The sequence below is a fragment of the Rattus rattus genome, chromosome 5 (assembly GCF_011064425.1).
Source record: "Rattus rattus isolate New Zealand chromosome 5, Rrattus_CSIRO_v1, whole genome shotgun sequence".
In the NCBI taxonomy this organism is placed as follows: domain Eukaryota; kingdom Metazoa; phylum Chordata; class Mammalia; order Rodentia; family Muridae; genus Rattus; species Rattus rattus.
Window position 1 is genome coordinate 39,908,989 of NC_046158.1, and position 21,022 is coordinate 39,930,010.

A 21,022-nucleotide genomic window follows, 5' to 3' on the forward strand; every position below is an offset into this window, starting at 1 on the left:
AGATCGAGAACCTTCCTGAGGGACTATGTGCCTTGAAAGACATACCTTTTTCAATATCTGTAAAAAAATATTTTTTATTAATTCGAATTCTTTGGCTTAAATTTTAATATTATCAGAGAAATATGAATACAGAGAGATGATCAACTATACTCAGCTTCATAGTGGTCTTATTAAGCCAGGCTCTGTGATTTTCTTATGGGGTAGCCAGTGATGTCATGCTTTGTAACCCCATTTGTGTTTCTTTCTCAGCCATCTGTGTCCCCCAAAACATCCCAAATGCATGCTTCAGGTCACTCAGGATGTATGTGAAAATGCTGCCGAAATAGCTGTCATAAAGTTGGCACAACAAAATTATCTTATTTTAGGAAAAAAAAAAACATGCTTGTGTTTTGGTATGTTTTTTCACTTAGAATTTATTGAATCTTAAATATTGTACAAATCCAGTAATCTTATAAACCAGTACTCTCACTCCAACTTAGAGCAAAAGCAGTATGTGCCAGGAGGTGGAACTGCTAATAATCTGAAGGAGAACTATGATGCCCAGAATGGCACAGACTGAAGTCAACATGGATCATGAAGCATGGGGGGTGGGAGGGGCTCTCTTCGTTTAGCGCATGCGCCCCTGGTGCTGGTGTGCTCTGAGGAGGTAGCTTGACCCATGCGCTTCCGGGAGCTGCATATGCCCAGAAGAGACTTGTCTATATGCCTCAGTGGCGTTATTAGCTCTTGTGCTTTTCAAACTTGCTCTTAAATTAAGTTTGTTTACAACTTATGCATCAGGGTTTTAATCTAATTTACAACTCTTACCGAACAGTAAAACTTGTCCTTTGAGAGTCAAAATAAAAACTGAATTTATTCACATTATCACCATGTGAAACCCTCATCGCCTGAAAAATGTGTGCTGTGTTCTTTTTATTAATTCAGGCTCTAGGAACAACCTATTTAGAAATGAAAGGAACAAAAAGAATTCATGGTTTGGCTATTCTATCAACATATGATATATCATATAAGATTTATTAATAAAAACCTTGATTATTATATAACGGGCCTTAGATTAATGAATTCAGAAGGGATAATTTCTATTTAATTCGCATTTATGTTTTTACACTGTCAGGAACATGTGTTACCTTTATTCCTTGATCTAGAACTTTGCAGATGGCTGCTGCTGAACACAGAACTGTGTTCAAAATTAGGACTGTAGCCAGAGGCCTGTAGATTTAAGGACCAGCTGTGCTTGCAGTGGAAGAGCAGGACTTGAGAGTTCCTTAAGGTGAGGGGAACAAGTGGAGTGCCCGGGAAATGGCATCAGGCTCATCAATATCTAACCTCGTTTATATTTATAGGTAGCTTCCATTTCTGCCATGTTTGGAATTTATGCTGTAGCTCACCTGTCTGTGGTAATTGCACCTAGAAAATTGGCCTGAAACTGCATTTAAATGTGTGGAGTCCATTTTAAATTTTCAGCTGTGTTATAAATAATTGAATCAAAGCATAGTATTTTCCAAGTTGTCAAAACATGGCTAAGTCAGGTATCAGAGTATATTCTATTATGTATGTTATCTATTATATTACCCTCCACCCAAACAGGAAGAGACCAGAAACAAAAACAAAAAACAAGACCCTGGAAAAACATGTCTACTCTGCTAATAGTATTCCATCTCGTGCCTCGAACCTCACATGCTCCCCTAAGTTAAATAATATTATGAGTTCCATAGTATGTAAATGACCAAGTTATTGTTGATTGATTTCTCCAAAGCTATGTGATAAATGTGAGATAGAAATTTCTGGGGGTATTAAATAAACTCTTATGAATCATTTAACTTTAAACAGTTTTATGTATCTAATTTTTTTTAAAAAGTTGAACTCTTTCCATGTTTACAAGACAGCCTTGGATTTCGAACAAGTTAAACAAGAACCTTTGAACAAATGTGTCCATATGTCAATGCAGTTTAAGTTTGATTCAAGATATAACCCATTACCTTTGGAAAAAAAATGGAAGCATATTTGCTAAATGGCCAGGCAACATTCCAGTGTGTAGAATAGAAATAATAACACAAAACATTCTCATACAGTTTTCCATTAGAAAGATAATGAAGTTAAAATACTTTAATGAAAATGCTCAAAGAAAGGAAGTAAGAACAACTGACGCAAGTATTCCTTCATGTTAGAATTTGTGACACAAATATTTTCAACTTTTAACAGGGCAAGTCGCTATGTTCCAAGCTGCCTCTTCTCACTAGGAGACATTGGTAATTTTTTAAAAGCACATTTACAATGCTTTCCCATCACCCTTGCTGTGTTTATGTAGCACCTATAGCCATAACTGGCACCTGGGGCCCTTACATTGCTGGCAGCGTCCCTTGCGTTTCTTTGGAGTCTATTCAACTGCTGTGGTTTTACTTAGAAGTCAGTGCTTTGCATATATGATTTCCTGAGACTGTTTGAATAGTCTTTCTCAGAAAACCGTGCCAGTCTGGCAGTGAGCAGCTCTTCTCGAGGCGAGCTGACAGTAGCCTGGTTGGGTTTGTATGCTTGGACCTGGGTTTCTAGCCATATTCTCTGTTCCCGCTTCTCTTGTTGCTGGCCTAATGACATCATTACCCACATCTTGCCACCCCCTTAAATAAGGGAACAAGATTTGGACCAGCCTAGTGAGGGGGAAAAATTGAAATTCTGCTCAGGAAATCTATGCATAGCTCTTGCAAAAATAATTTATATTTGTTGTTTCAGCAGCTGATGTGGAAATGGTTTTAAATGATAAACAAAACAGAGGGGAAAATCCAAATTGCTGTAAGGTAATAATCTGTTCTGAAGACAGGCATCCTTAGTTAGGATTGCACGTATAAAACTGGGAAGTAGGCTGGAATTTCTCGAGGTGACATTATTAAGATCGTCGTCTTAACAGTGCAGTTTTGAGATAATGAGGACACGTGTGCTCTTGAGTAAGCTGCGGAGAGCCTTGCCATGCTAGCGTAAGGAGAAGCACTGCTGGAGGAAATGGCTCATGTGGGAATAGATGTGCTGGTGAGCTGTGCTGCTGGCGATCCCATGGTCTTCGTCCGTGTACCACTGGAGAGGGAGAGAACGAGGTCAGAATTAGGAGGTCACCTGTCTTTACAAAGGAAAAAGTCAAATGAACTCTGGCATGGTATAAAAATGGGAATTATTTATAAACTAAAGTGAGATCAAGCAGGGTGTCTAGTTCTTCCCCATAGCTTTCAAGACCTGTTCAGTCCTGAAGAAGTCTTTGGTCCTCTTTTTATGAGAAAATCTACTATGCATTTGGATTTAGCGCATTAGACTTTAAACATAGGTATATCCTAATTAAAGTACCCAAATCAACCTTTAAACGTGACTCAAAGGTCACTTAAAAACTACACTCTGAATGGGAAGGTTTACACCAGCAGGCATACTATTTTATTAAGGCTGGCAAGCATCAAATCTCTCTACACTTTAGTATGTATTAAAATAAACAGACTTTAAGGAAAATTTTCTAATATAAACATCTATGGATATAAAAATTAATTTTAATATTAAATTTTATAACTGTAACGTAAGTGAAGTTAAAAGTCAAGTGTCTTATTTACCAACACTTCAATTTTACCCTGGGAATTAAAACCTCCACTTACCTGACATTTATGTCAGGCAGGTACATATCCCTGAGACATGTTAATTTTAATCATGCCTCAAGTATATCTGACTTTGCTTTAAACACTGAAAAAAACAAGCCTCAACCTCTTCTGAGAACCTGGCCCAAAAGAGATGGCAAGTTTTCTCAGTACAAAATAGAAAACCTACTCCTGGATAGTGGGCATTATTGAAACCGAGCACACAACAAATTATGTGTCAGAAGTGTGTGGGGGTGGGAGTTGGGGGGATATTTTCTAGCCAAAGCAGTTAAGAAAGTTGCGTTTTATACTATTGTATTATTAGTGCAAGGCAAGAATGTATAAAAACAATAATGTATTCTTTTTAGTCTGATGAAGAACTCCAATGAAGAAGATGAGTTAATCTAAGTACCCCAAACCTCCTTCTGTACAGGCAAAACCAGCCCCAGCCATTCCTGACTTTATGAACAAGCCTAATTGTTTGCTGCCTGCAGTTGTTCAACAAAAGATAATGTAGCAACTGCAAGAACTGAAGCATGCTGATTATTAATATCCCACTGTTGTTAGGGTGGCTAGTAATCATAATAACAGAATGAATTTTACATTTCAGCTATTATCATGCTGGTTTCACTTTAGAATTACTCTGCCACACATTTACAGAATAAGTGATTACTTTTGAATCAAAACAGGGAAAGACTGAACCATCACAGGGATCGAAGAATGGTGTTTTGACACTCCCAGGATATGTAATACTGTGTTTCTCAACCTCAAACTGTCTAATATTTACTCTGTGTATGACTCAAGGATATCACGTCTCCAACTTCACAGTGGAATGAAAAGGGGCCTCTCTTTTCTTCCTCTCTTCTGAGACTTCCTTGGGAAAAAGTAACCCCCAAAGAAGAAACTAGACCCACCAGATACTTTGTCCCCCACCTCCCCCGAACAAAGTCTCAGTGTACCATTGCTTGGAAATCCACGCCAGCATCCACCAGGGCTTTGGAGATCTGAGCTGACTGCTGAAAGTGAACATTATCTGTGGGAAAGACAGCAAACAAGCAGCCATAAACAAGTAGCTAATAGCCTCTGGAGTTTTCAGACACCAAAGGGGGAAGGCACACGAAGAAAGTGACTGAAGTTCTAAGACTCGGCATCCCATTTAGCCCAAGACAAGTGAGTTGTGGAAAGCAACACTGTTTTATTGAAGTAAATGTAACAGTCTTGCCCCTCATGCTTTTGTTTTGTCAGTAGTGAAACTGCAAACCTGTCTGTGATGCTAAAAAGTCTAATTAACTGAAACTCACCATCTGCTGTACCGTGAATAAGGAGGTACTCAACTTGCTTAAAATTTTCAGCTCTGCTCATGACTGTTGAGTTCTGAAATTGGGAAAAAAGAATGTCATTATTCAAAAAAGGATCTGCCATAACTGATTTTTCACTTCAGTTTACAAAATAAAATGTTTTCAGCTGGGGCCCCCTTTGATACAAAATATAGCAAACCGATATTCAAGCAAATGCTGTCTCCATGCATGGCAGAATGCACAGCATGCCCTGTGCCTGGGAGACGGGACTGGAAAGGAAGAATGCCACATCTTCCCTGCACATGTAGGAAGAGGGCACCTGTCCCCTAGGACACATGCAAAACCCCTTCAGTCCCAAATCACAGATTGCTGTGTCCTATGCGTTATCGCAGGGCAGAGTCTCATATTAGCAATGTATGTTCCATGGGCTTCTGCTGTAGTTCAGCCAAAAAGTGTATTGCCATAGCAACCATGTGTCACATGGTGCCATACATGCTACATTTCAAAGAGCCTGTTCATAGCATTTGCAACTAAACATACTCTGCAATATGTCATGTGAACTTTGGTCCACATTGCTAGGTTCCGAATGAAAAGCAAACATTACCTCTCTGTAAACAGATGTTTAAAACCTAAGCAAATGTAACATATTGGAGGGGAAAGGGTGAAAGAGATCAAGGATGGCCTCAGGAAATCGGAGGGTGTTTGATACTTCCTCATTTTGAATACTGGAGAAAAATACTTCCGTTAAATGTAATTCCTAAGCCAGCCAGGGAGACAGGATGAAGGGTCAGAAGGTCTAATTTGGTCTGAGTCGTCTAGGGGCTTCCACAGTAAGGGTCAGAGGTCTCGGATGGAAAAAGGATCTTTAAAAGCATAGGTCAGATTATTTCAATTTAGCACCAGTTACAATGTTGAGATGAAGGAAAAATGCCAGATAGATCCTGGGAAGCTGGAGTCCGCTTTGCTTGTCCTGGAGTGGGTCAGGTAGGAAGAGACAGTGACATCTCCACCGACTCCGCAGCTGCCAACCTGCTCACCATGCTGGTCTGCGTTTCAGCGACATCCCATCTACAGTGCTAATGGCAAACCTAATATTTTTACTGGGAGTCCCGGTGGTCTGGCCACCAACGTATGGGGGTTACAGTTACATGTTCAAGTCTAGTTTTTAGTTTCAACACTACTGAGCGTTGCAACTGGGGACATACATGCAGCACTCTCTATGTCCTGGTTTCTACAAAACGGAACTAAGAATAATTGAATTTAGGAGTCAAGAGACACAGTGGAAGTACTGTTTAAAGTGTTGAGGCTGACTGAAACCTCTGTGATAGAGTGCTTCAGGAAAGTGACATACTTTCTACAAAAGTCGGTACAGTGACCCAAAAGTTTCCATCCACCAAGACTCCTAAGATCATCCTGAACTGGTTAGCTCAAGGTATGACCTATCCTGTTTAAGCAGACTATTTCTTAATCAACTCCATCATATTCAATTTCTGGCCCAAATTGAGACTTTATTCATAAACTTTAACTCATTAAAAGTTGTTCTTTAATTTAACTTTAGAAAACCTTTCCATTCGATGGGATGTCCCACATATATGTACTTATGTGTGATTCCGTGCAGACAGCATGTTTGCAAGCATGACCCCCTCCATCACAATGCTGCCACCGTTAGTGGGATACCCACTCATTTTTTCCATCTGGTCAAATAAAATTCATTTATATCCAACTAAATAGTCCATAAGAAAAGCGACTTGCTTCTAATTTATTATCCTTAAATAATAATACTTTTATTATAGCATCTAATACAGAGCTAAATAATTCTCAACTAAATGAGCAGGTGCACTTATTCAGCATTATCTACTGTAATCGACCCTACTTTTGCATCGTTAAGTGGAAATAGAGTAGGCAGAATAAAATATTCTCATTCTGTGATTTAGTAAGTCATTATGCCCACTTCCAAGTGCTATACCACAGCAGTTGTAATCCTAGGTACCGTTCCTTGAGCATTTCCTCTGTGCCTGTCACTGTGCTAACTGACCATCTTGAAGGAGTCATGGAAGTGAATCAAGTTCACACACCGGTGTGAATAGGTCTATGCCAACCCTGCTCTATGTATGAAGAGACAGATTCCGGAAGTAAGTATCTGCCACCCATCTCTAGGCTATGTCAAAACTGGACCAAGTCTGGGGAAACCTCCCTTACTTTCTGTTTCTCTGTCATCTCTTCTAAAAGTCCAAAGGGCTTATGATTGTCTTCCAGCAAAGGAACCCTGTGAAGTAAAATTTTAATTAACTGTCCGGGAACTATTACGTTATAATGGTGGATCCTCTGGATTCTGCGCTGTGTTGCCTTCTCAGGGAGAAATAATTGGATATGAGATTGGTCTGAACAACCCTGAAGGTTGGGAAGGGTGTCTTTCCCATCACCAGGTGATAGCACAAAACATTATTCTCTGTTCTCCAACAGGAGATTCTCAAATCAAACTCTCCTTAAAGGGCGTTGCTATCCACTAGACAAGGCTGGAGTCGGGAGGTCAGACTCAAGGCTCATTCGGAGCTACAGGGCCAAGCCCCTTTCACGGCCCTTCCCGGTGGTCTCCTCTACCAGTTCAGGCACCCAGCCCATGCTGACTTTCTGCCACCATGTTTATTCACGAGTTCAATCCCACCCTTTACTCACAGACGATAATCGACTTTAACACCCAGACCTGACCCAGATATGCAACTGTGTCACCTCGCCTCACCTCTAGCAGTCCCGTGGGCCTGCCTTGCTTGGCAGCACGAGCAGGAAAGCTGCTCCAACCACTTCCCAGAGCCATGAGATGGAGAAATGTCATTGAAACACAGAGTAATGGTGAGGAGACATATAAAGACACAGGACAGTTAGCAAGGAATGTGATAACTACTGGAGTTTGGACCAAAACAGTTTCTGGCTGCCTTTTTTTCTTAAATGGAGTGAATACAGGCTGAAAGAAGACAATTTTTATAAACAAGTAAAACCCTGAGCCTAAGATAAATGTTGTGATGTACACACTGTAGCTGTGATGAACTAGACATGGTGAGAAACGCAACATACTGAGAAAAAGACGAAAACTGTGATAAAAGTGTCATGATGCAAATTGTTTTACATTAACAATATTACACTACAAAGAAAGAAAGACAAATACTTTAATGCAGCAAGAGAAAAATAAAACAAAAGCTTCCCCTGCAGTTGCAAGATAAGTGTGCCATTTCAGTGCACGTTTCCCTGCTCATTGGGAGAAGCCTCCCAGGGGACTTTCCAGTGAGAGAGACAGGCAGCTGCCAAAAGCACACCCTCTTAGGAGCTCTCCGTGCCCGAAACAACCCTTCATCCCCAAATGCAAAGACGCCGCTTTGCCTCCGGAACGGCCGGGGTGTGGTTCATTACTGGACTACGCGTCCTGGGCTTCTCTGGTAAGACTCTAATGCCCGCTGTATGGCACACTTCATGCTGTGGAGGAAATATGCAAGCATATGTAGGCGATGCATGCATTTCTCCAATATATGATTAGCGGTCGGGAAGATATTAATTGTACTATATCCACGCACCCAAATTGGATGATCCCCCATTGCCTATCCATGGAAACGGGAATGAAAAAAGGAAATGGATGACTAAGTTACAAGCCGAATAAGTCTATCACCAATGACAAAAACGGAAGCTCGGAGTGATAAATGGGCAAGGATGCAATGGTGGTGCAGTTGGCACTCTCCTGAGGCTAGAAACTTCCGGAGAGCCCCGCTGCCAGCAACAGTCTGGCAGAGAGAAGTAGAAAGGATTGGTCCAGCGGCAATGCCGATTCCACAGCATCTCTGTGAGGAGCTTTTTCCTTCAATCCCCAAGAAGAACCATCTGTAGCTGCTTGTTGGATCATGCTGGTTCCTCAGCTACCTTCCAACAAATAGATCTTTGTATTTTTTGAAATAAAAGGAAGGAGCTGATGAGAGTAGGGAAATGCTGTGAGAAACAGGAGGTGTGACAATTTTCACGCTACCCTTTGTGCCATCCACGAACCAGAAGGACAATTTGCTCCCTGAAGATAAGGATGATGGCAGCTGCCGTGCTTTTGAAGCTTACATCATGGCAGGTGTGGGGGTCTCCTCTAATCACTTCTGTGACTCTGAGAGGCGTATCTGGTTACTCCCATTGTGTAGAGGAGGAAATTAAGGTTCAGGGAAGGAACGTGACCTCCTCAAGTTCAAACATCTAGAACTAATGGAAGCAAACTTTCAATGCAGACTCTTTGAACTCCAAAGCCCGGGTTCCTGACCAATATATTATATAGTTAATTGATATTACAGTCAAACTACTCATTACCACCCGCAGGCTCCCATAGAGGACCAAACAATCCCTGGGTCCCAGCGATAACAGCTTAACAACTCAGTAAGCTATACCCTCGGGCTCACCACTTCACTCTATGGATTCTTCTGAAATCGATGCTGCATGAATTAATATTAAAAGGTGCCATTTGGAGAATCATCATTAATACCAAGCAGAGGGCACAGAAAACATTTAAGAGAAACTGAATCCAACCCACTAAATAAGATGTTTCACTTGTTTACATCTACCCAACAACTGCACTCATGAGCTGCCAAGGAAAGAGCTCCCATCCACCCCAGACAGGGGGTTCTACCTCAGGCCTCACAGGCAACACTGGCTGCTTTAAAGATCACACAGCAGTCAACATTTTATCAGCACTCCACAAACAAGTTAAGGTTTGGCTGAAATCTGAAGGTCTCTCTCCCTTTGGCATATTCTGGGATAATAGAACAAATGTCAAATCAGTGCAAGATGGCATATTTACAAAATTGCACCCTGTTTTGCATAACCTAACGATGCAGCAGTTCTTAAGGATTGAGCGTTTCAAATCTGCTAGCAGAAGACTGCCAAACCCATGACTGTTTCACACACTTGCCAAAAGCCTATCAAATTTTGAGCAAAATGCAAAATAAATCTCCTCTACAAGTTAAATCAGCCCTTCTGTGTGTTCCAGGCTGCCCTCTCCTCTTGGCAGCAAGGCTCAGGACTGGGGCCCCGCTCCGCCTGCCCTCCATCGCCTACTTCTCTGCTTATTCACAAGACAATCCCTTCTCCAGTCTACGCCCTGTCATAACCGTTGGTCACCATTTGGTCTGCTCTTTCCAAAGCTACCCCTCAGTTCAATAGATCACTCTCAGAGATCCCCAGAAAACCCTTCTCTCTGTCACTGTCTCTCTCCCCTGATGCTCCCTCCCCCTCCTTGTAACCTGTTGGGAATCTCTCTGATCTTCCTTGTATCTCCCCCCCACCCCCGTGCCTCTGTCCTTCTCCTTCATTCCTGGCTCATACAGTGTCTTCTTCCTTTCCAAACCCTCGACATCCATATGTTGCTTGATATTTTAGTGCCTCAGTTTCCCTGTCAATAAAATGGTGGGAATCAGGGAGACTTAAAACTGATAATTCCTCTAAAGTTCTGAGGGTGCCATCTAGTTATACTAACACAATAAATGAATGGGTGAGTGCATCTGGGTGGGGGCGGGGAGTTAGAATCCTATATTTTTGGCTCCTCCTTTTCCCTGAACTCCCTTCAGGCATCTGACATAGACTACCAGGCCGTATGGTCACAATTTGGAAGTCTCCGGTCTTTTCCATACTGATTGGATACTGTGTGATGTTCAAGTTCATGAACTGTTACCATTTGAAAAATTTATTTCTCCAGTGTTTTTACTTTCTTTCTTGTCCGTAAAGAATAAATTTTTGAACAAATCAAATGCCAGACACTTTGGATAAGTGAATGACACACAAGTCTCTTATGTGTTAGTGTCTTGAAGTTCTGGTTGCAGATGGGCATCCGTTGGTCAGGATCCCACTCCTTGAGGTGTGGCTGCTCTGCTGCATGCTGGGGCTCCTGATTGCAGAGTTGCCTCCTTAGTTGTCCCATGTCTTTGCTTAAATCGGTTGCCACTTCTGTCTGTTATGCATGGAGCCTGCCCGTAGAGAAGATCTGTCTACAGAACTACACTGCTCAGTAGCTCACACTTGTCACCTCTCTGGGGGCCAGGTCCTCGTGGTAGAAGGTTCCTCTTTGGGGTCACTGGAGTCTTTAAAAGAGTTTCTGCCCTGTCATTTGTCCATAGTGGGTGGTGATTTTCAAAAAATCTTATGGGGTCACTGCAAGGGTCATTTTAAGGTCTGTGGGTCTAAGCCTGTGCCTCAGGATCTCCAAATCTTCATAGCTGCTTTTAAAGTATAGGAAATAACATCCCCACTGCTAGGGAGTCAACCATACAGATGTACGACTTCACAAATGGCGGACCAGCTTTAAGCATGGCACACACTAGCGATTCACCTGGTGGCACCCCTTTCCTCAGTAGTAAAAGGGCCTGAGTTTACAGGTATGTTCTCTTGGAGATTTGGATTCCTTTAAAGTCTAGGTCATTTATCCCCTGGTATTGAATCCTCTCATCAGGTTGTACTGAAAAATTACATCCTCTTCCAAACTCTATAGTTCTATGTGTCAATGGCTTCTTAGCTAAGAATATAAGCTTACTTATTGCACAACCGAACATTTTGTGCGTTCCTAACTCTGGATGTGCTAAGAGAGTCCTGACTAAATGGAATTTTTTTTTTTTCAAAATATTTTCTCGACCCACGGAAGTGCACAGAGTGACAGAAACCTTTCAGGAACTGTTGAATTAGCTCTCTGTCTTATCAAGGGATAGGACAGGACGAGAGAGAGAGAGAGAGAGAGAGAGAGAGAGAGAGATGAGAGAGAGAGAGAGAGAGAGAGAGAGAGAATGCAAACCTGGGAGAGAAAAGAAGTAGGAGATGGCGGTCCAGAGGGGCAGCTGGGGCCTTGGAGGAAAATAGAATGTTTGAATATATTCTTGCCAGAGACAAAAGCACAGGCTCATTTAAAAAACAAAGGAGGGCAGCTTTATTCTAAAGCCTGCTGTGCACCAAAAATAGGCACTTAGATTCAGTGCTCCACTCAGATTCAGATCCCCACACAGATTCAGTCCTCCATGCTCAGAGGAAGCAACCACGGGAGCAGAGCTAGGTGGAGACAATTCCCTTAATGCGTTTACCTCACTTTCCCTGCCCACCTTAGCTATCACCCTCCCAGATAATTCCTCTGAGTAACACATTGGGAACCTTTAGCTCCCTGGTACTGGCAGTTTTAATGTGTCCATTGCCAGCAATCGATTTCATGCCAAGAAAACCCGACTCCTGGCGTGGAAGGATTAAACAGTCCTCGGGAGCCATCTGTGCAGCGAAGAGAAAGAGTGACTTTGTGCACCCAGTGTGCGTGTGTTGCCATTGGCAGGAGAAAGTGACTTCTATTTACATGACTACCTCATACAGGGAACACCTAAGGGGAGAGACAAGAATGGCCACCACTGTGGGGGGTAGAGCTTGGGGATCGGTGTCAGAGAAAGGAGCCTATAGAAAAGGCTGGAAAAGGAACCGTGAAATGGCAGATTCCAACTGCTGCCCTATAGCATTCTAGAGAGACAGCTCAGAGAACAGAAATGGTGGGATGTGTTCTGAGTAAGTGAGGCGAGCGTCCTGACGAATTTTGTTGTTAGGGTTTGGACATGAGTCTGCCCCTCTAGCCTCATCGGCTCTTCAGATTGGGCTTTGGGGTCTCCTTCACCATTCTCCAGAGGCGGCCTTGGAATACTAGGCAGTGTATCTCTGCGTTGACAGGGGTTTTCCATGCTTGGGCATAGCCAAGAAAACTATCTTTCAGGTTGGATAATTAAGAAAAAAAAATATCGAGCATCAAAATGAGAAAAGTGACGGAGAAGTACAATTTGTATCACAGTATTTACCTTAAAACCTTTTTTTTAAAAAAAGATAATCAAGTCAAGATAAGTTGCAAGATAAGATGCTTTACAGAAGGACATCCAATGAGTGAAATGTTGAATAACAGTATGGGGGTGGGCAATCTGGTGCAGAGTAATTACTAACTCAAGGTAGATAAAATGAGAGTTAAGAGTCATTTGAGGAAAATAACAGTGTTGAGAGAGAGGGAGGGAGAGAGAGAGAGAGAGAGCTCTTCAGAGAGGACAGTGGGAGCTTCCTAATATTATGGGAACGGAGACAGATCACAAGCCAGGTTATAAGGGTCCCATAGCAATGTCAGAAATGGCAGCTACAAAAGTACAGAATCTGACATCTAAACCAGGTCAGGTACAAAAGAAAGTAGTATTAAAACTGTGTGTGTGTGTGTGTGTGTGTGTGTGTGTGTGTGTGTGTGTGTGTACGTCTGTTTGTCTGTGTATGTGTACATATGTGTGTGTCTATGTGTGTGTTTCTGTATGTGTGTATGTGTGTCTGTGTGTCTTTGTGTGTGTCTGAGTATGTATGTGTGCATGTGTCTGTGTGTCTATGTATGAGTGTGTTTTTCTGTCTGTGTGTGTGTATGTGATGTGTGTGTGTCTGTGTGTGTCTGTCTGTGTGTGTGCGTGTGTGTGTGTGTGTGTGTGTGTGTATGTGTGTGTATGTGTTAAGGTCCTAACAAGGTGTGAAATGGACTGTATTGTGGGAAAACACAAGAGTTTACAAATTGGGTTACTGTTATACGGGGAGCTAGGTCATTTGCCAGGAGATTGCAGTTATGAATGAGACAATGCCTACAGCAGATTATGGGATGTGGAATAGAAAGAGTGAGAGGACGGGAGTGTGCAGCATCAGAGGAGAGCTCTGACAGAAACAGGAATAGCCTGATTATGAGACTGCTTTGTAGGTAAAGATGCCTGTGTGTCCTCTTAATTTGTGGGTTGTTACTTTTCTATCATGTCTCAGAAACATATAAAAACACTCGAGTACTAATACATCATGCCCCCTGCAATACAAGCTTGCTAATTTAGTTGAAAGTAGCAAGTAAGAGTAAAATTACACATACAGACACACACACACACACACACACACACACACACACACACACACACACCTTGCAAAGTCAAAACTTTGAACTCACTGTGTTTTGATCAGATAGTTTCAGATTCCATTTAGTAAGACAGAATCTTACAAAAATGTATATATACTGCTCAGAGGAATATTACTCGTAGGCCTAGGTATTAAGAGTCACAACAGAGAAAATTCCGTGTTGACATTATTCCTGTTTTTCTCTCTTTTTAATTCATTCTCCCGAGGAGGGTTTTTGGACATTGTTGGAGAATGGAAATGTCAGAGATGATTTTTACTTGTTATCGAAAAGCTTTAATTTAGTTTACAAGTTTTTTTTTTCCTCAACTAATAGTGCCAACAGACCCAGGAAAGTTTTGAAAATGTCAACGTGGTGCTGGTTCATGCAGCTGCATCGGGAGGGTGCAGATTGTATTCTGGCTTAGCCGTGGCCTCCATGCTAGCGATGGCGAGCACAGCTACAATCGGGTCAGCTTTCAGTGTGTCGGCTTCTCTGGAGAGCCAGCTGCCCACTGCCTCTCCCACAGTTGAAAGCTATTTGGTAATTCACGGACAGGGCTCTTCCGGGTCCTCCTCAAATGCACCTGCCACCTCGCCTGCTTTATGCAAATCACGTGTTAAAAAATCTACATAGCTGGCTGAGAGTAAGAAAATTATAGGCAAGCATTTACCTTTCGACTATTATAATAACATAAAAACTCTAATATCTTGCTGAAGGATTAAAGCATCTTCCAGGTCCTGAAAGAATGTGTTGAATCTGACATGTTTTCTAAACTGAAATTTTTATAATTAAAGTAATTATCTGATGTTGCTTTGTATTTCCAAATGAATGCATATTGTGACCTATATAGCATATGATAAAGACTGTAATTATGCAAACTATAGCAGGGAAACTATTGGAGCATCTCTAAACCACCTGTGTTACTTCTTTTTAACAAGAATTTTGTTGGAAATAATATATTTTTTTTCTAAAATAGATACAATTAAGAAGTTCCTGGGCCACTTTTACACAATTATGAGATTGACACAGCTCTTACCCTGTAATGGTCAAGGTTGTCCTCCGGAGTTGGGAGACCCATGTAACGCTCTGTGTACACTGAGTCTGGGATAAGAAAAGAGAAAAGAGGTTCAACTCCCCTCCAATAACAGCATTTCTTACATCTACTACATCGCTTTTCCTGTCTTCTTGTGCCTGAACTTCAGCCAAACCCTGCTGATGCAGCTAGAGATGCCGACGGCCAGACCACACTGTCAGACTGAGGAATCCTCTGCCACACTGACCCATCCACACTCAGCCCTCAGGGTCAGGGCGGTGGACGTACAACTAGACAACCTGAAACACAACCAGCAATTGACGAGCGGAGAGGCCCGCCCAATCAAAGCCGTCTAGTGCCTCTGTCGTCTTGTTGTGGTCCCTCATGTGACGATCATCTATCTCCTTTTGGGAATACCTAACAATGACCAATTGCACGGGACTTCCTTAAACCTTAGTTTTGGGGCAGGTTGAGATCCACTGCAAGAAAGAATTAACAGTCCATATTGACATGGCTGCTTCATCATAATCCAAGTTAAACATTTGTTTCCCCTCACTTTACGGGGAGGTCTCAAGTTTTGTGCTGTAACACTTGAGCACTGCGAACAGATTACATTAATATCTGTCTGCTGAACTGACATAAGCTCTTTTATATATAAATATGGTGGAATAACAGGTTGCACAATTGGTTTAGTTATTTTGGGTAATTAAACATAGCTTAACTCGATTCTTAAAAAATGAAATCCTATATTATCGATTACCCTAAAACATCACTGATGCAACTTTGTTGCTGTTTTGTAACTTATTAGTGTTTATTCATTGTACAAAGTGTGAGTTTGATAAACATGTCCCATTCAAGTACAAGCTGCCCTGCCTACTCTCAGCCTGCCTGTCCTGACCCTCCATTTTACATTTTTGTCTCCTTGGTGCTCCCAGACAGTCCCCTCCTACTCTCACGTCATACTTATGGTCCTTTGTTAAGGTCAGTTCTAGGTTTCATGTATGAAGGAAAATGTGTGACATTTGTCTTTCTGAAATCTGATTTCTTTTGCTTTATATGGTGTTTTAAAAGCTGCTTCCTTAAATGGCCAGAGCGCAGTATATGAGCCTAAAACTTGTGTATTGACTCCATGCTTGACCATCCCTGGATCGGACAAGGATCTCGACATTAATTCTTTGAATTCTTTACATTCCTTTCTTGCTTAAAGCCAACACTGCAAGGCTTTGCAATGACAGAGGCTTAGATTAGGAACTAGGCTGAAGAGCGTCTGCTCTTCTGTTTCTCCCTCTCCCTCCTCCTAACTGAGCAATAGGAACATTGCTTAAAGTGAATACAGACTGTGTATAATGTCGTGTATCTACAGAACACTCCTATAAAAATAGAGAATCTCAAAGGACACTTAAAATAAAAGATAATAAGTTTTTTATGTATATTTTAATTTAAAAAGTCAAATATTAAATAATATTGCTTATATATTTAATAGGGGAAAACAGTCTTTGAGAGAATATAAAAAATTTTCCCAACATCTATTCCACAGTCAGCAATGTGCCTGTCTCGGGACATGTCACTTTTTACATCTATAATAACCACATTTACATGTATATTAAAATCTGAAAAAAAAATTTAAATATATTTAAAAAATATTCATAGCTACAGTAGTTGTGGAATTTTAGAGCAATGTCTTGAAACACCACGTACATATTCTTTGTTTTAGATTTTGAGTAAAATTGTTTAAAACCACTCATTCAAAGCTCTCTTTCGTTACTATGTATTAGGTCATGTACATTTAATGAGCTTCTCTCACATGTCTGCAACCTCACAAAGGCTATTTTATTATTTGATTGACCACCAGAGGTCTCCAGAAACAAACCATCCAACAAAACAATTCATTAGAAACAAAAGTATCACAGGAAAAACAACTCCATTGTGTGCAAATTAAATTGTATCTGCGCCTGCCAAGTTTTCAAGGGAAAGATGGTGGCTTCGCACATTGGCTTCTCTTGATTTGGAGAGAGTTTCAAAGATGAGTTTGCCCAGGATTGGTGCTGCCATATATTAGTGTATAACTATTAACGAGCATATTCTTCATCAACAATTCCGTTCTTACACCACTACATAAGGAACCTAAGTGAGGTCAGAGAAGGTGAGGAAAACACTGCACCCCTTCCTAAACCTCAGTGTTCAGCTCTGCCTAGTCTTGTCCTGGGCATTGTCAGCTCAGAAAAATGACGCCGTACGGTCTATCTCACGATGGAGATGATATTCTAGTGCTAAAAGACAGTGGGAAAGCAAATCCCTGGAAACTCATCTGTTCCTGTCTTCTCCTCCTCTAACGCCCAACTAATATTTGACCTTCACTCAGAGGGAAAAAGGCAAAGACTTCCTCTCCTCTATTAGTATGTGAAGCCCCAAATCAAATTCTAATAATGATAAAGAAACATTTATTTGAGAAATGTAGCGCTGGCACTGTTTTAAAATTCTGGAAACAGGATTTGTTGATGAGAAATTAAATGTGTAGGTAACACACACTAGCACTCGGGCTTGTGAAACAGCAGAACAAACCAGAACGTCGTATACGTCTCTGTAAACAGCCACAGAAAGAAACCAGCCTATTATTTTCCACAGAAACACAGAAAGCTAAAATAGGAATGGCTTTCTCACTAGAATGTTAAGGTCAACACTTAATAGTTCACCGCACACAACAATAGTTACATACCATAGTACTCCCACCGTGACACGGGCGCCACGGCTATTCCGCACTTGAACACGCCACTTCCCGATCCCAGGACCATTGAGGTTACGTACCCTCCATATGACTGGGGAATGGAAACAGTTATTTTTATGGAGGTAAAGGAATAAGGACATATGGTGAGCGAGTCGCGGTTTCCACATTTCTCACATCTTTATATACTGTGCCTCTTTAGAGATAGAAAGCATGGTATATGAGGCTTAAATTGGCTTTAATTGGCCAGTATCTAAAGTATACACTTTCAGAGTCCTGGTCCCACTTCATAGACATCAGGAAACAAGCATGGGATATTAGTGGACCCTAGGGACCACGAAACAATGAAAGAGAATAATAAATAAAAGTAATAAGCACAAAACCTTTGCTGGTTAATAAGATCTCGTTTTTCTTCCTTCTTCCTTTTCTCTTTTTGTCCTCCCCCTTCCTCCTCCCCAACTCTTGCTCCGACTTCTCTGTCTTATCACAGTTACATGTCTAGCTCAGGAGACATTGAGGAGGCCCAAGACTTGACAGACAAGATTTTTGTCTCTAAAGATTCACATGCAAAAGATAAGTTAACCTCCGCTCTGTTACGTTCGCTAAGGAGTGCGTACAAATCCATGAGTCAAGGGAGCTACTCACCCAGCCCCAGATTGCAACTCGCTTGCTGTCCACAAATCCCATTTTTAAAAATTGCCTAAAACACATAGAAGTTTGCAAATTAATTTTCCACTGTGTATAGAAAAGTAAGCTAGCCACACAGATGTGAAAACCCCTTTTAGCACCTTCATTCTATTACAAATTAAGAGCAACGGGATCAATAGTCAAAAAACACCTGGGAGGAGCAGTGTCCACCATGCTAACATCAGAGCATCACAATTACATGAAGAAGAGTTGAGTCCGTAAAAATTCTGTGTGTGTGTGTGTGTGTGTCTGTGTGTGTGCATGATTCACAGAAAACAAATCCTGGCAGTTTTTTTCACAGCTTTATATAAAAATTTGCAGCCCAGATGCACTTTTCTTTACGTAACTGAATTTAAATCTCTCCAGATGTTTTCCAGTTTGAAAGTGGTTACCCCCTGCAATAGAAAAAGACAAGGGCATGGAGAACATCTGAGTAGGCTTAGAATTGTCTCTGGACTTTTACCTGAGAATTTAAATACAAACGTCTAAATCCCATCCTGTACTGGGTGTTGATTAGCAAGCTCAACACCATTAAATGAAAGTATATTTTCTTTGATGGATTAAGAAACATCTTTGCCACCCAACTGTGTCAGGAGTTGAAATGCAGGTAAAGAAATATGAATTTTGTTTTTTGCTCCTATTTTTAATCTCATCCTTAAATCAAAAGCCAATTGTTTTTTACTTAAGGAAGTCTAGCAAATAGAATGTGTAATTTTGTGGTGTTATAGGAGGTGTGGAAGTCTTCATTTTGATGGATAGCTGATGCTGTTTTCAATTGGTGATACGTGTCCGAGGCTGCGGAGACAAGTGGTACCAGAACAGATTGAAAGTACTTTTCAACTTTTCTCCTTGTCAATATCCTTAAACACAGAGGATTCGAATCAGGATTGCCCAGGGCGACACACCTTTACAAAGTAAACATGCTATCACAAGGTAACTCCTGGTCTTTTTCCTGTCTGAAAAGCGAAAATAAATTAAAATGTTTCCTTTTGCTGTACTCAGTAGTAAGCATCAACGAATCAAGTTGTACTTGAATTGAGCTTCATACCTGACTTCGTTCATTCAGTACTGCTTGGGGAGTCACCTGTGTGTGCTCCTGTATTCAGTCCCCCAAGTTGCTGCAACAGTGTCCATCGTATAAGTAGTTCTGCACATCGTTATTGTCTTAAAGTGGGACCTTATTTTATAAATACTGAACTCAGTGATTTTACCATTTTTAGAACTCAGATTCAAGAGGTTCTGGAAACCATAGCTTCCTCACATAGAAAGATGACCAGTCCTGCTAGATAAAAGCTTATTTTTACAACAACAAAACCTCCACTTTATCCTTTCATCATTAATCTAAAATTCCTTTTACATTTTAAAGAAAATGGCCAGTAATTAACTTTGGCATAAGGAGCTTCATTCACTTAGAGATACTAATCCAACATATTTTATTTTCATTGATTATTTCTCTTTAAAGTTTTTTTTTTCTCAGTACAGTGACCACCCGTGGATCATTCCACATCTCTCCATCTCTAGTTTATAGTGGTCTCAAAGGACTCATTTATTAGACTTTCCCAAACACCTGTCACATAGATTGGGAACCAAAGGTTACCTATTGAGTTCACCAGCTACCAACAAAGTTCACACCAACAAATTCTGTTTCTTTACTTGAAATACACGAATAGACTATCCCCTCCCAAGGCTGCTCTGCAGCTTAAAGCTATGTGCTCACCACAGTATGATTCTCTCATCGGTTTGTACTTGTATGTGGGAAGGCCAGAATGGAATGGTGTTCATACTTAATGAAGTCCTTATAATTGTGATTCGTGACCATTGTGCCCCCAAACTTTCCAAAACTAGAAGAGTCACCCTTATCTAGTCTGTTGGAGCCAGTTCTTGGGCGTCATAGCTACTACTCACTACAAGGGTGAAGGTACATTCAAGTTCTCGACCATATAGTTCTGACTACAAGGAATGGGCTCAACAATTTAGCCAGATGTTTCCCTAGTGTGATAGGCAAACATAATGTTCAATTTGATTGGGCTGAGGAATGGCTTAAGCGTTACTAAAGAAGAAGCTTGCATGTATCTGTGGGGAAACATAACAGGGGAAGGCCCACCCTGAATGTGAACAGTACCTTTCTATAAGCGAGGGCACAGAAGTAATAAAAACCAGGAGGAGAGAAAGCACTCTACTATCCCGTGAGGCAAATAGGCTCACCGCAAGTTTTCTGCCATAATTTTCTATCTCACCAGGGACCTGGAAGTAACAGAGCCAACGACTGTGGACTGAGATCTCTGAAACCATGGTGCAGAATAAATAATTCCTCCTTTTAAATTGTTTAATCCTGTATTTTAGAATTGCAATGAAAAATCTCACTGACATTGACTATTGGTACCAAGAGAAAGGGTCATTGCTGTGACTGTAGATCTCGTGATACAGAAACATTTGGAATTAGTCTGGAGGAGACATTCAGATAAATGCTTTGAAGAAGCCAGCTAGAATGCTGTCAGCAGAGGTTAATGAGTAGTCATGGTGGGAGCTCAGAGAACCAGAGTGCCTTTAAGGATTCAGGGAGCAGCAATTCCTGACCATTAGGAGTCAGATGGGGAAAAGGGAATTGACTAACAATTGGACCAAAGGTTATTGTTTTACTGTAGTAAAGGACCTGCCTACCTTTGTCCCATGTCCTAAGACTTTGTGGGAGGCTGGGTTTCATGGTGAAAGATTAATTTTTTTGAGGGAAGAAATGTCAAGACT

General features: G+C 41.2%; 1 protein-coding gene across 1 annotated transcript in view; it reads right to left on the reverse strand.

Annotated features, from left to right (window-relative positions):
- Positions 1 to 393: 393 nt before the first annotated feature.
- Positions 394 to 21,022, reverse strand: part of Dpp4 (dipeptidyl peptidase 4) — an 82,034-nt gene continuing 61,405 nt past the window's right edge. The window contains exons 21-26 of the mRNA XM_032903386.1: positions 18,236 to 18,290; positions 17,585 to 17,684; positions 14,872 to 14,936; positions 4,910 to 4,982; positions 4,568 to 4,641; positions 394 to 3,069 (exon numbers count right to left, since the gene is read on the reverse strand). Of these exons, the coding sequence (XP_032759277.1) occupies positions 2,968 to 3,069; positions 4,568 to 4,641; positions 4,910 to 4,982; positions 14,872 to 14,936; positions 17,585 to 17,684; positions 18,236 to 18,290 (469 nt within the window). The 3' untranslated portion in view covers positions 394 to 2,967. The remainder of the gene's footprint in view (positions 3,070 to 4,567; positions 4,642 to 4,909; positions 4,983 to 14,871; positions 14,937 to 17,584; positions 17,685 to 18,235; positions 18,291 to 21,022) is intronic.